This window comes from Manis pentadactyla, chromosome 1 (genome assembly GCF_030020395.1).
Source record: "Manis pentadactyla isolate mManPen7 chromosome 1, mManPen7.hap1, whole genome shotgun sequence".
NCBI lineage: Eukaryota > Metazoa > Chordata > Mammalia > Pholidota > Manidae > Manis > Manis pentadactyla.
In genome coordinates, this window is record NC_080019.1 from 171,522,435 (window position 1) to 171,538,546 (window position 16,112).

The 16,112-nt window shown below is 39.7% G+C and overlaps 1 protein-coding gene across 2 annotated transcripts in view; it reads left to right on the plus strand.

Moving 5' to 3' along the window:
- GAP43 (growth associated protein 43) overlaps positions 1-3,241 on the plus strand; it is an 89,594-nt gene extending 86,353 nt beyond the window's left edge. For both annotated transcript variants that reach the window (XM_036883469.2, XM_036883468.2), the window contains exon 3: positions 2,560-3,241. In XM_036883469.2, coding sequence (XP_036739364.2) covers positions 2,560-2,568 — 9 coding nt within the window. In that variant the 3' untranslated portion in view covers positions 2,569-3,241. The remainder of the gene's footprint in view (positions 1-2,559) is intronic.
- The last annotated feature ends 12,871 nt before the right edge of the window (positions 3,242-16,112 follow it).

The following is a 16,112-nucleotide window of genomic DNA, read 5'->3' on the forward strand; positions in this document are numbered from 1 at the left end:
TGTTCCCTTATTCCACAAATAATTTTACCCATCCTACTTACACCTCTTCTTTTGATTTTCCTAAGCTCCCTCTAATCTATATAATAGCTCTCAAGTTTTTATTTTAGAGAGAAAGGTTTGAGGTCTTCTCTTGTTGGTCAACTGATCCTTCTATGTGCTTCTGAGCAGTTTAAATCAATATTGTGACTTTTTTTCTTGCACTTTGAAGAGAGCACTAAGTAAATACATTGTTTCTTGGAGCTGGCCACCTCCAAGAAACAATGTATTGTTTCTTGCATAGCTGTGGTATCCAAAGGTTTGGGCAGGGCTAAGGAACTAAGTAAATTCACTGGAAGAATTCCAAATTGCTGTAATAGGATCTTGTTGAAATAAATCTGAAAGCATTTTTCTGGCAGAAACTTAAATGACTTGTTAGCATATCAAAGTTCTGCAATCCATGAGGAGCAGCCCTGGTGCATAGAGTATCACCATGATCAGAACTGAGTTAATTTTCATCTCCAAATTTTTTCCTGGAATATATGATTGGTGTCCTGGTTCTTCAAGTGTAAATAATGGCAACCTTGAAAGGCTATGGCCTTAAAATACCTCTGTGAGTAGTAGTAGGTGGCTTTACTAGAATAACTGCATCTGGAAATAACTTACAGTTACAAACCCCCCAAATAAATCAAACTTAAAACTTTAGTCAAAAATGAGTCACAGTAAGATAAAATTATCCATCATAGCTGCTACCTTATTTACCAGGCCACCCTCATTTGTTGCTAAAATGCAAATCTATTTTCAAGGAGATAAGCATCTTCTGCTACTGAAGAGACTTAAAAGAATATTATTAGATAGCTGTTCCAAAGAAGGAATCCCACAAATATATTTCCAGCAGTGGATAGAAATATTGAGCTTTATCTGAATATAAATATATAGCTGACTGATTTGAAAGAGGCACATTTATATGAGTTCTTGTAGTGGTCTCCTAAAAGGCCCTCATTTCTCTAGTCTCAGTATCTCTCCATTCTTACAAAGGCAGCTTGTGAAGCCAACCTTTGGCTGGTATCTGAGAACTTGGATTTTGAGAGGGTTCTCACTTTTACCTAACTGAAAGTATTAACTGTGCCTAAACTCTGTTTGCAAATGATGTGGTTTATGCTGGATATCTTTGTTCCTTCTGGGAGTCTGGATTTGGTACCTGCTAGGGAGAGGGTACCTGCATGACCAGCCTCCAAAAACTCTGGACCTGTAAGCTCAGGGGAGCTTCCCTGGTAGATGATATCTCATACATGTCACAACTCACCGCTGGAGGAATTAAGCACATCTTGTATGACTCCATGGGGAGCGGACTCTTGGAAGATTGTGCCTGGTTTCCTCTGAACTTTACCCCATGCGGCTTTTCCCACTGCTGATTTTTCTTTGTATCCTTTCACTGTAGTAAGTCATAGCCATGAATAGAACTATATGCTGAGTCTTACAAGTTTTCCTAGCAAAACACTGAACCAGGGCTTAGACTTCAGAATCCCAGACACAGGGAGTTTAGGTTCATATTACAGGTGATTTCAGGAAAAATGAATCTTCTTTCCATTGGCTGGCAAATTAGTAAACTATCTGTGGTGTGAAATCAGTTGTCTGAGTTCTATCCGGAAACCGGGCAGAGAGTTATTAGAAAAGTCACCTGCTACCTGAAGACTCTTTACAAAGATGCCAAGTCTTCCTTGGTAAGCAAAGCACCTTGTTCATGAATAAGTGTAGTCAGTTGGAGTGTTTCTGAGTGCAAGAAACTAAAAACTATTATGATGGTTTAAAGACATTAGTAATTTTCTCACATAATAAGAAAAAGTCTGAGGAAAAGGTATCCAGGAGTGGTATAGTCACTCAATAGCAGGGTTTTTTCCTCTATTTTTCTGCTCCACCATCCTTAGTGATAGTTCTTGTCCTCATGGTCACAAGATGGGTGCTACCCTACTAGGTGCTGTTTGATGCCTTAGTCATCATCAGGAATAGAAGAAAGTCAGCAGGACCTCCTCTGGAGTCCTCCCCAGGAATCCTGTATCTAATGGGCCATTTCACTGTGTTACATGGATGCCTCTAGCTCCAAGGGGAGCTGAAAATTGAGATATTTCACTTTTTAGTCTTTGTAATACTGGAAATAGGAGGTGAGGGAGTTAGAATGGCTGTTCAATGATCCACATAAAGTCTCTGTCACAACTAGTCTGACATTGATGTAAAAGGTAAGGAGACTGTTGCTGAGTCCCTATAGCAAAAGCCTGCATATGGATACCTTGATTATAAGGCTGAGAGATTAAAGACCATGTGATTTATGTTTAGTGGACTCTTTGCCCCCAGTATTATAACTTTGTTCTTGAGCTCTTCCACTTGTGTTACTGAACAGCCTCCTGGAGGTAAACTCTTCTGAACTTGGAAACTATATCACTGGACTAGCAATAGTACCTCTTAACCTTAAGTCTCTTATGAAGTGGTATGAAAAGATGAAATGCATCTCACAATCATATGAACAGATGAGAGAAAATACTAACTACCTTTCTCCCCCAATCCCCATCTTGTTTTCTTCCTCAGAAGCTGTAGATGAAACCAAACCTAAGGGAAGTGCCCGGCGGGATGAGGGTCAAGGAGAAGAACGGGAGGCTGACCAAGAACATGCCTGAACTCTAAGAAATGGCTTTCCACGTCCCCACCCTTCCCTCTCCTGAGCCCTGTCTCTCCCGCCCTCTTCTCAGCTCCCCTCTGAAGTCTCCCTGCCTGTCCTGCTCACGTCTGTGAGTCCGTCCTCTCCCACCCACCAGCCCTCTTTCTCTCTGTGTGGCAAACATTTAAAAAAAAAAAAAAAAGCAGGAAAGACCCCAAGTCAAACAGTGTGGCTTAAACATTTTTTGTTTCTTGGTGTTGTTATGGCGAGTTTTTGGTAATGATGATCCAATCATTTTGGGAAATTCTTGCACTGTATCCAAGTTTTTTGATCTGGTGCGTGTGGCCCTGTGGGAGTCCACTTTCCTCTCTCTCTGTTCCAAGTGTGTGTGCAATGTTCCATTCATCCGAGGAGTCAAAAATACCGAGTGAATTCAAAACCATTTTTCTTTTCCTCCTTTCAATGTGATGGAATGAACAAAAAGGAAAAAAAAGTCAAAAATCCAGTTTGTTTTGAAAATAAATAAATAAAGCAAATGTGCCAATTAGCGTAACTTGCGGCTTTAAGGCTCCTTTTTCAATCTGAATAATAATAAATCACGAGAGTAATCAACCCCCAATGGCTCTGTGTTTCTGTTCCACCTTCTCATCTGCTGGTTTGACATATTGGGTCTTACATTTCATCATCTTCCTGGCCTTCCAGCCTGACACCAAAGACCCTGACAAGAAAGAAGGGGCCTAAGGCCCCCGATAGGACCAGTGGCCCACCTGGAGGAGGTCGTGGAGTGCTGCGTGAGCTTGCCAGGGCTACTGTAACAAAGTCCCTCACACTGGGTGGCTTACACAACAGATATTTATTTTTTTATGGTTCTGGAGACTTGAAATCCAAGATCAAGGTGTCAACGGTTTGGTTCCTTCTGAGAGGACAGGTTCCAGACCTCTCTCCTTGGCTTATCATGGCCATCTTTTCCCTGCATCTCTCCACATCGTCTATGGTTATCTCTACATCCAAATTCGCCCGTTTCTGCAAGGACACAGTCATACTGGATCAGGACCCGTGCCAATGACCCCATCTTAATTTTATCACCTCTGCCAAGACCCAATCTCCAAGTAAGGTCACGCTCCTAGGTACTGCCGGTTAGGGTTTCAACATACGAATTTGGGGACGAGGGGCAAAATTCAATCCATGACAGGCACTAAGACTTGCTCTTACTAAAAGGTATCTCAGAGTATTTTCATGACTCAGAGGTATCCAATATAAGGTTATTCTAGGTTTTGCTAAGTTCAGTATTATAGAGACATGCATAACTCTTAGAAAAACCCAGGCTTTTGTTTAGATGATTTATTTTAAGCCATGTATTGATATGGTCCATTCTATGTTTTGCAGCTTATGAACTTATTATGCCCATACAAAGCAGCTGTCAGGTTCTTGATTAGTTATAATCATTGTTCCTGCCAATGGCGACTGTATATAAAGAAAAGGCATGCATTTAGCACTTCTATCCTTTTCAAATTTCCTTCAGGTTCCTGTTTTCTAAATGCTATTAGAAAGTAAGTGACTCCTATGAGAAACAGCAATGTCCCTAAGTCTCATAATATCTGGTGCTGTTCTTTTCCCCCTAAATTTCCTAAATGAATTCTGGCACAAATTCTTAGTAAGTCATACTCTACCCTGACCCTGAGTTCCCTCCCATGGACAAGCATGGCCAATGCACTCCCTTCAGCTTCCTACAGTCATCTGCACTCAGAATGTCATACCAAGGAAAAAATTGTGTCAAAGCCTTCACGATAATGAAGGTTATGCATATAACTGATCCTACCCCTTGATAATGCTACTCAACTTGTGTGTTCGAGGGAAAACACAAGAAGAATGAATCCTCACTGGACCAAGGGGTTTTCCTTGTCACTGGTACTACTGAGTAGAAATTTTCATTGGGAGAAACAACCACAAAGAAAAGGGTCAGAAGACATCGCTAACATTAAAACCATTGAAGAGTTTTGACTTCATTCTGAGTTGGTGTGATTTCCACAGCAGACTTCAGAGCAAGTATTTGGGACTCAGTCGTGATCTGATTAGGGTCTCATCAGGCGTGGAATAAAGTATTGGAAGTGGTCATCCATGGTTTGGAGCCATATCGACAGTATATTGCTTTAGGAATTCTGTTTTACCTCACTTTGTTTTGGTAGAATAAATGCTTCCTCTCCCATATCTATACCTCAAAGCAACATACGTATGACTTAGCACAGTTCAACAAGTTCAACATCTTCTTCAAAGTATAATTCTAACCTTCCACTGAATCCATAGTCATATTGAAAACAACAGCACATGATAATTTAAGTCTGTATTAATACAATGGTCTTGCTAGTTATGTCATAATTGGAATTTTGTTTTTTACTTAATATATATTTTTGTTTGGTATATAAAGTCTTGAGGAGTCAGACTCCTAATAATCCTAAAAGACGTATCAAGGATAATTGCAGCCCTCACAATGATACAAAACAATGTGACCCAAACTTATATATAATATACACAAAATCAGGGGTGGTACTGGGAAGCATATATCAAGACACAGAAGCAAATAGATTCCTAATACTATTTGGAAAACAACATAATTTGTTGATTCTAAATTATCTACATCTGGATTACTTTTTTTTTTTTGTTAAAACTAATCTGAGGGTAAGGAAAAGAGGCCTCAATATTGACAGGTGGTTTTTTTTCAAATAGTAATTAGACTGTATTCTAGGCATCAGCCCCAATGTCCCATTGATCACAAAATCGTGGCCCTGTCTGCATAAAGTCTTTTGGTAGTTGTATTATTTGGGTATAAAATGTTCAGTCACAGTGTAATACAATTCCCATAACCCCATTCACACTTTGCTCATCCTTCAATCGTGTCCACCATTATCCACACATGGGCCAAAGTCAGAAATTTAGAAAGCAGCCTGATCCCTCTTTTCTTCCAGATATTTAATTCATGAGCAAATCTGCTAATGTGGTTTCTAGAAGAAAATAATGACAAGCTTGTGTCTGCTGCTCTGACCAATCCTTCACTTTCCTTGGTCAGTTTGAGGGGATTTAATGATCTTTTACAATGGTCGCATTCCATATTCAGTTTACAGGAGAACAGGGAGGGATTACCAAATTCTTGGTTTCAACTCCCTATGGAAGAGGCACTTTTGGGGTATCAAAAATGCATTATTTCCAATATCAGCCAGCCCCAGGAAAGCCTGTTCTGCAGCTGACATGGAAGCCTAAGCAACAGAAAAATCAGATTAATAAATGATTTCCATAGAGCATTATTAAGATCACCACAAATGCCATTAACTTTTTTTTTTTACCTTCCCATACATTATCTGTTGTCATGGAAACACAGCTTCTACTAAGTTGCCTATAAACATAATTTAATGATTGGTGACCCTTCTAGCTAAATGTTAGTTAATGAGCATTAGAAATGTGGGCTTTCTTCATTTAAAAAAAAACTCACTTAACTTTTTTCCTAGGGGATTAAAATTCGTGCCTGCCTATCATGTAGGCAAGGCCTGCATCCACACCCACCACCTCTTTCACTCACATATTTGCTCCTGTATAATTGCAATTTTGTCCTTTCTTCCTGGAAAGAAATTCACAGTCATTGGGGATGAGGATAAGATTATAGCTATGAGAATTATGAGTCGCTAAATGCTCTTGGAGAATTCTCTTAAAGTGGCAAGAACATTTTGAATATACATTTTCCAGCAGATTGGTTACCTGATTTGTTTTTTTAAAGCTATGTGTCACTGTTGGTAATTACAGCATGTTTAGTGTTGCAGATGGTACTTTTTTGATGAAGCGAGATGCCTCCATACAAAGAAAACTGTTTCAAGTTAACCTCACATCGCATATGATCAGGCTAGGACAGCACATGAGATTGTCACAGGAAGCTTAAAATAATTTTATTGTTTAATTACTCAAATAATGCTGTTTCATTGTAGAAAGGTAGATAATATAAATAAAGGTGAAAATAGTCCACAGTTTACCATTCAGAACTGAGCATTTTAACATTTAGAGATACAGCTTGATGTAGTCTGTCTACTTATCTGCCTTCCTTTCCCATATACCACTCACTTAGCTATTTATCTATAGCCATATGTATATATAGCTGTATATTTAAGACAAAAATGGGCCCATGCTGCACATACTATTTCATAAACTGCTTTACATTTTGTAGACATTTTCATACAGATTGCTGAATTAGAAACAGAGGACTTTGAAATTCATGGTTCCCATTGCCAGTCCCCAGGGACTTATTGAAGCCTAAAATAGAAGGAAAAAGTGCAACTCTTTATACAGTTATTAAAATATTATATTCTGAGCTGAGTGGACAAGTTAATAAAAGCTCTACCATCAAAGCCAGGACTCTATAGCCAGCCGCACATTGCCCAGTCTGCTGGCACACCATGCTCAGAAACCCTCCCCCTGTCAGGGTTGTAAAACACACAGCAACCTGTCTCTATTTGAAATGTTGGTGTTTTCCATATCGTAGATATTTTTGCATTAATTTTGATTCTTCAAATATTGCATGAAAATAGTAGTTATCTGAATTATTAATTGTTTTGATGCGGCCTTAAATTTCACACTTGAGGAAAATGCCTGACTTTTCACACCCTAACCCTGGCCCTGAGGCTCCCAAAGGCAATGCTGGAAGCGTCTTTTCCTGGAGAAACATTTTCTGCTGACCTAAGTTAGGCAGCTGTGATGATGAGCTCTTAGCAGTGCCCAGGGACTGTAAGGCCTGAGTGCACGGGCCCATAAAGACCTGGGAATTAAATATCTGACATTCCTAGGAAGTTAATAGGGTTACTTTAATTTCCTTGCTTTGAAGAGAAGGTATAGACACAAAACACCTGCATATAAACAATGTGGTCAAAGCTGGTCAGGGCTGTGGCGGATGGAAGACTTCATGCCCTACCTAAACACTCTGAAAATACATTACACAAGAATAACACTGGACCTGCCAAACCAAACCACGAGTTTCCCATGCCTGGTATGTTTTCGCCACCCCGCATGGCTGCGTTTGTCTAGTAAGAATGTGGCGATGCAATTAGACTCGCTTACTGCAAAACTCCTGGTCTTGAAGGAACCGATCAACTAAGGCTTCTTGTAAACTGGAACTATTACTAAGAATTGCGGAAACTAAGTGCTCATTTATTAACTCATCCTGAGTACAAACTGATATTTAAACTCTAGATTAGACGAAAATGGATATTTAATTTTATACTTGGGAGTAAAAGAAAAGTATCTGTCTCTCTTGGAATTCATTTTTAAGCATGGGAGGAAGAAGTACATTTAAAAAAAATTTTTTCTTCCACCATGTTGGGAAAAAAGAAGCAGGGTGAAAATGAAGGAGGAACTTTTTGTCCACTCCCCTGCGTACTCCCTGCCATTCCTCCTCGAGTGAGTGAGCAGAGCAAAGGAAGATGGAGACCCTGGAGCCCTCATCACGCAGGGGCCATACGGAGGGAGGCAGCTACCAAGTCCCAGCTTCTATAGCAGCAAGAGGCAGGAAGCTCCAATCAGCGCCTCCCGGGGAGGGCACGTCAGCCTCTGCCTTAGCCTGGGAGGTCGCCAACAGTGCTCCACAGAGCCGCCCTGGCCAACTTTCTGACCTCCTGCCAGCCTGGACCTATGAACCCTGCCTTTCTCTCCCTGATGTAGCCCATCTTGTCCACATAGACAATGCCTGCCAAACGGTGAACTGCTAAGGCATGGGATTTTTGTACTGTTCAGTTTTGTACTCTGGATACCTGAGTGTGAAAATAACAGGTGGATACTACATAAATGCTTTAAGAATGCATGCATGAATGAATGAATCAATGAATGAATGGACTTCCATTCTTGCCTATCAGTCTCTACCTTCTTTTCCCTTCCTTTGGTTTTGCAGACATCCAATGGGAGCCCCAAGGTGCAACTCCACCACCTTGTCCAAGATGGAGGAGAAGCATTTCGCTGACAACTCGGCACCCTCACATGTCATACCCAGTGGTGAACCTGGGGCAGCTGGGGCCACATGAAGCTCACAAGTTTTGATTCAGTCACTAGAGTTCAGCCCTAAGAGAGTCCAGACACAGCAGCCTCCTCCTTGCCCTGCCTGCCCCACTCCTGACTTTGTCCAATGTATATTAACATAGCTCCCTCTCTCCCCACATGTTGATCAAATATTTTCAAGATTTAATCACAAACTGAAAATGCTAAGAGATTTTCATAAATGCCATCATGTCTACAGGAGGAAAAAATGATAATATATAGCTAAGGTCAAGTGGGGTTCAGGGATGCCAGTGACCCCCTCCCCACCCCCAAACTCTGGGTGAAAGTCCAAAAACATGTTATATGCTAGGAACAGGATATGGGATGGAATCGCATCTTGAAATCATAGGTATCTCCTTCAAATATAGCACCTTATTTTACATTAGAACAGCATATGGTATGAAAGCAATTATACATCTTAATGAACATGAATCCTTTCCTATTAGCAAACTATGTTGAACAAATATTTTCAAATATTTACTCTGGATATATTACTGTTATGCTACAGTGAGAGTGGGTGTTTAATGAAACAACAATTAGTATAGTTTTGTTGCCCAGAACACACTACATATATATATGTACGCATTTCAAGGTTTTCTTTTAACTTGGATGGAAAATAAAATATTTCTTTACTTTTATGCAAAACATAGTGTTTCAAGAAAAAATAGGGGTCAACTGTATTAAATATAAAATCTATTGATGTATAATATATATGTGTATGTATTTTAACTGTAATGTTCAGTAGGCTTTGATAAGTGTATATGCCTAAATAACCCTTATCACAATGAAGATATAGAACATTTCCATCACCCCCCAAAAGTTTCCTTTTTTACAATGTCCAGTCCAACCCTACCCAAACTCCCTAGCAATCATTGATCCTTTTTTTAGCATTCTGTAAATGAACTGTCTTTTATAGATTATCATATAAACGGAATCATATGTCTGGTTTCTTTCAAACAGCACCTTTTTGAGATTCATCCATGTTGTTTAATGTATCAATAGTGAGATTCATCCATGTTGTTTAATGTACCAATAGATCATGCTTTTCTGTTGCCAAATATTATTCTATTGTATGGATACAGTCTGTTTATACACTAAACTGTTGTTGGATATTTGGACTGTCTCCAATTTAAGGCTACTATAAATTAAATTGATATTAACACTTATGCACAAGTCTTTATGTTAACATGTTTTTATTTCTCTTGGGTAAATTAGAGGGAAATTGCTGGATTATATAGTGAGATATTTTCTAACTTTATAGCTTTAGCCATTTTAATGAATGTATAGAAGTATCTTATTGCATTTTTAATTTGCCTTTCACTGGTGATTAAAATCCTAGCAAGCTTTTCTGGGAAAAACTGACAAGTTGAATTCAAAATTTATTAGGAAAGGCAAAGGACCTAAAATAGGCAACACAATTTTGAAAAAGAAGTAGCTTATACTACCAATTTAAAAATTTACTATAAAGCTACAATGATCAAGACAGTATGGTATTGTCATATCTCAAAGGAAAGGAATAGAGAGTTTGAAAATAGACCACAGTTATTTGTTCAATTAGTTTTTGATAAAGAGCCAAAGTAACAAGGTAAAGATAGTTGTTTCAATCAAAGGCACTAGGACAATGGGTATCTGTGTGGAAAAAATAAACTTCAACTCCTACATCATATCACATACAAAATTTAACTCAAACTGGATCATAGACTTAAATGTAAAAGCTGCAACTATATAATGTTCTAAAAAGTATGAAGAAAATCTTGGTAATCCTGAGACAGGCAAAGATTTCTAATATAGGACACAAAGATGATTTATAAAAGAAAAAATTGATGAAACAAATTTCATCAGATTCTGAGATATCTTGTCTTTGATAGACAGTGTAAAGAAAATGGATAAGCTACAGACTGAAAGAAAATATTTTATATATATTTTACATATTTCTATATATATGTGTGTATATATATATATATATATATATATACTCTTACCTCTGAATTGGAAGAATTCTTTGATATATTCTGGATACACATATATTAATCTGATAAAGGATTATATGCAAAATATATCAAAGAATTCTTCCAACTCAACAGTATCATATTATATTACATTACAATTATATTATATTATATTATATTATATATTATATTGTATTATATTATATTACAATTATATTATACTATAATATAATATGTAAAAATATATATGACACATAAATCCTTTGGCATCTTGTTAGCTAAATTTTCCTCAACATAGATAAACCCCTACCTGAGGGCTTTCTCAAGCTGTGCAGAGTAATAACAAGCTGAATCATGCATCATTGAAAAAATTTCCAGATCATTTCTAATTGGTTGGTCTTTATTTTATATTTTATCATAAGTTAAGAAAAAAAAAGGATAGTTGGCTTTTCTGCTGATGATAAAATTGATAAGTGCTGACCACTGAGAAAAGGAAAGAACATATTCTGATTGGATTGTCTAGGTTGAACAATTAAGAGAGTGAGCAGAGCATAAATCCAGAGTCCAAAAATATATATTAATATTCTATACTTATTCTTTTTTCATCTCTCACTGGCTCATTTAGCAAATGAAAATGGAATTTTTTAAAAAGATGAAACCTTCCTTCACATTTCTGTAAGGAGCTAAAAGAAGGAAACATCTATATGGAAATGCTGAAGCTTCATTATTGTAAGTAGGGTTCTCTTTACTTTTATTCCAGCTTCAGTTTAGCCTTTAGAAACAATCACATTACATTCTTCCTTTTTTCTTTGCCAGCAGTAGCAGAGCTAAACTGGCAGTTGCTAAAGTTGGGTGAGAAAAACAGCTTTGCCCTTCTCCCACGATACTGACTGCAGCTTTGCTGACAATGGGAAAACATTTCTATTTCAGTGACATAGGCAGATAGGAAGTCCATGATTACACCAGGCAACATTCCTCTCCTGCAGACAACTACCCTCTCTGGGATTTGGTCATGTAACGCACTCCTGAGAAATAACATGAGGAAGAATTTATCAGAAGTTGGTGATAGATTGCCAGTGGGATGTAAAGGGTGAAAAAGAGAGAGAAATCTAGGGTGGCTATAGGGTTTTGAATATGAGAATTTAGAAGGATGCTGTGGCAAGGAAGACAGAAATGTGTGATCATAGGGACATTTGACATTAGATAAACGACTTGGCTGTTTGCCTTTTTAAGCCCCATTTATTACTACTTAGACTGAATTGATTTCAGCATGGCAAATATTGACTCATCTTTCAAAAGCCCCAGCAAAAACATCACCTTCAAGGAGAAGCCTTTCAGACACTCCCCAGGCATTTAGTTGCCTCTCCAGGACCCAGAGTATTCAGTGTATACACTACTCATGCTGCTACAATATCTCCCGGGCTGTAATTTGCTGCTCATTCATTTTCTATCTTGCAGGCAGGGATTGAGTGCCTGGGGTCCCTGGCTCTTGGCACAATAAATGCTTTTTGAATTAATGAATTAGTCTACTATCTGCGTCCCTTAGGTGCATGAAATCACCTCTTCTTAGAGTCACTGTGCAGTCTTTATCTGTCCATCTTCACCACACTGTGAGCTACTCAAAGGCAGTGGACCATTAACACTCTGTAGCACAAGAACACTCTGCTGTCCATCAGCTCTTCCCAGCTGTCTCCTGGCCATATGCTAGGATTGTTCTTCTAGTGACTGTGTGTGGGTCATGTGACTAGTTCTAGCCATGAGTTGTAAATAAAAGTGACTTACTGGCAGAAGCAAGTATGTGCCCAAGTGAAACTCTCAAATTCTTTCTTTTTGTCTCTGCAACTGGTAGTACTCAAAATAGTAGTTGGCGGATTGCTTATGTTCCTGAGCGACCACCAGAGCAGAGCTCCCAGGCCCCACTCACAGTCGAGGACAAATTAAACAATTAAGAATATTTTGGTTTAAGTCATTGAGATTTGGGTGATATTCATTATCACAGCCTAAACTCATCTATCCGGACTGATACAGGTAGCAATGGATAGACTGTCTAGCATTATATGCGATAAAAGGCAGGTATCAGGAGGCATGTTCAGTAAACCAGTTTTACAGTATTTTGATGTTTAAGAAGCATTTTAGAAGTATTCTATCACTAACATTACACAATCACACGTGGGGGCAGAAGGAGGGGTATTATACCCATTTTATAGGTGGGGCAGCTAAAACTCGCAATTGCTATCCATGAAAACTTCAGACCATCATGCAAACTTAGAGTCAGGAGTAGAACCCATCGTTTTGCATTCCAGATAGGTGACCTGTAATAAAACCACAAAGGAAATATTGGAAATATAAAATTCACATTAACAATGCCCCTACTTTTAAGAAGCCTACAATTTCACTGGGAATGAAAGGACATGAAGCGCTTGTAAAACAGCAATGAAAGGTTTGGTTTTGTTTAACATCTAAATTATAGGTATAAGCGAATGAGCTATAAAAGATCAAAAACAGGTGATATTAATTTGTAATAGAAGAGGTGGACAGGAGTCTTCAAAAAAAGAAGACATTTGAGATCAAGGACATAGCATTTCATTTGAAAGAACTTGCTCTGAATGAATCTAGACTTTGTGCATTATACCAAACAATTGCTTAATTCTTATGCATATGTAAAGACTCAGTTCAGACCCCCCATCTCTGAGAGTCTTTCCTGACTGCCCCCATCTGTTTAAGGGCTCCTCCTACCTGTATCTAGCCACTGACACTTAACCTCTGTGCTAGTACTCTGGTGTATTGCAGTCACTCATTTACCTAATTAATTGCCTATTGCATGTTAAATTCAGTTGTTTATTGAACTCTAAGACACTAAAAGCGGGGACCAAGTGTTCTTTGCATAGTCAACTTCTACTGACGTTGAAGCAGTCATGAAATACTGTTTGTGTTTAGCCTGAGAGTATGTGCCCCCCTCCACCCCAATTCACGTGCTGAAATCCTACCTCCCAATGTGATGGTATTGGGAGATGGGGACTTTGAGAGGTGCTCAGGTCATGAGGATGGAGCCCCCATGGATGGGATAGGAGCTTTTAGAAAAGAGGCCTCCGCCACACAAGGACAGAGTGAGAAGTCAGCAGTCCACAGCCCAGAAGAGGGTTTTCACCAGAACCTGACTTTGCTGGCACTTTGATCTTGGATTTTTAGCTCCAGAACTGTGAGAAATAAATTTCCCTGTTCATAAGCCACCAGCCTATGGTATTCGTTATAGCAGATGAAACTAAGACAGTTTGGGAGTAGAAATTGTGCTATTTTTCAATGGCTCAGAGAAGATTGTGAAATCTGGAGAATTAGCTGATTCCAAAACATCTTGGTCAGTGCCTATTATTTCTGCCCTCAAGGAGTTTACACAGTAATCAGCAGTGGGAAAATAAAGTCCTCATTTCTCCTGCTCGAGCAAATGACAGAGTCCAAAAGAGATACCCACTTGGGCTCTGAGTTGAAAATGACAAACGTGGCTGGTCTGACCACTCAGAAGTGATTTTTATATTACTTGGAGGTAGCCAAAGAATGGGAATAAAAAGAGGCATATTTTCACACCAGAACAGAAAGCAGAAGGTATCTCCTTAACACACCTACTGACTTAACTGGTCCCCACAGCGCAGGGGCCATTAATACATTAATAGAGGCTTTCTGGCCTGTCGCATGCATGTGTGGGCTTAAAAGCCCTGTTCCCCAGGGCCATTAGAAGGAAGATTGGGTCTGTTACAACATTTGCATCTGCCAGGCAGACCCCAGCTGCTTGCCCCTGGAAATACTGGCCGCCTCCTGACCCATGGGGCAGAGGCCTCACTCAGCTGTGGTTTGGCAAGAAGTTGGGAGGAGAGAATTTAGAATGTAGGGAAAATAAGTGGGAGAGGAATACATAATACAAAGAAGGAACATTTAATAGGCAACAGACAGTCTATGCTTTGAGACTTACGGGCTTTGCCTTATTAAATTTCATCATGCAGTTCTCAAGTGAGTTCTGTGTCACTACCACCCTGGTCCTGAATTTCTTCATCCTGACCTGGAGCTAAAATACCTTCCAAAGGACTACAGCAGGTCAGGGTGAGAAACCAGAAAACCATATTCCAACCCAGACTTTTAGACTAGAAAGGTTTGTCTTTAACCATTGCACTATTTGGCCTCCAGTGGCTTTTTGCTGTTTCAGGCACAAGAATGTTGATGCTGAATGTCTGAAAAGAATTGGCCAAGAAAGAGGCTGGAGAGGAAGTGGAGATTTTGTCGTGGCGAAAAGCATTTTATTTTATACCTGCCTGTTTTGCTCTGAATTGCCTTAGTACCTCTGAGCATTTCATTATTCAGCCTTTTTCTTGGTTAACAGAAGAGTGTACAAGGCTTTACGGAGTCCCTTGCCTTTTCCCTTTGAAATATTCATGGACCTTTAGCTGTGTCTTGCATGCTCACCTTCTCCATTAGGGAAGAGACCTTGGATGAGGGAAATAAGCTGCGGCCAGTTCAGGCGGAGATGAGCAGCATGGTGGGTGCTTCCTCCGGGCTCCAGGAGGGGGAAGAAAATGCTCCCCCGGAGCCTGCCTGCATTCCCCAGATCTGGAAGCAACATAGTGCAAAATGGCACATTCTGGAAAAGGAATCCAACTATGTCATTTCTCTGCCGGTGTCTCCACTTCGAGGAGTGTCTACCAAGGCTCAAAAGAATAAAAAGTTGCCTCCATGGAAGGGCTGGGTGAAGTGTCAGCAAACAAGAATAAAGCATAACCTGACCTCACATTTCTCAAAATAGCAGCTTCACATTGCAGCCTTTGGGCACCTGTCCACCTTCAGACCCACTCACCCAACTCCCTGCCCTGCTACCACCCATCGGTCCCTCCTCCCTCCTCAATCACAGGGGTAACATAGCAATCACACAGAAGCATGTGATTTTAATCTTGGATCACTAAAGCAGAAACAGGAAAAAAAGAAATATATAGTTTTCATTAACAGCTACTGACAAATAAATTCTGTTCTAGAGCAAAGTCTAGCTCTTTTGATTGCTGTTCTTTACAGAGTACCTATTATATGCCAGGTACCATAACAATCTTGTCAAGTAAATATAATTCTCTTTAAGAGGGAAGGTGTGGATAAAATGAGAGTTACTATGGCCAGGATTCTCACCTGGCTGTGGTTGACTAGCTCACTGCACACCTGTGGGCAATACATGGCTGTTGACTCTATAAAAAGAGCTCTGCCCAGCCATCTGGGTGCAACATGGTGGCAGGACTATGAGGCTGCAGGAGAGCAGAGCAGAGGCTGGAGTGGTGGCAGTGCCGAGGACAGAGGCCCAGAGGACGGCTGTGCAGAGGGGCCCAGAGGCAGAGACCGGCTTGCTGCATTCAGACTCGCTCTGAGTGAACAAGATTCTAGTGACTGACCTGCCACCTGGAAATAAAGTTGGGTATAACCCTTTCACCCCAAGAACATTTTGC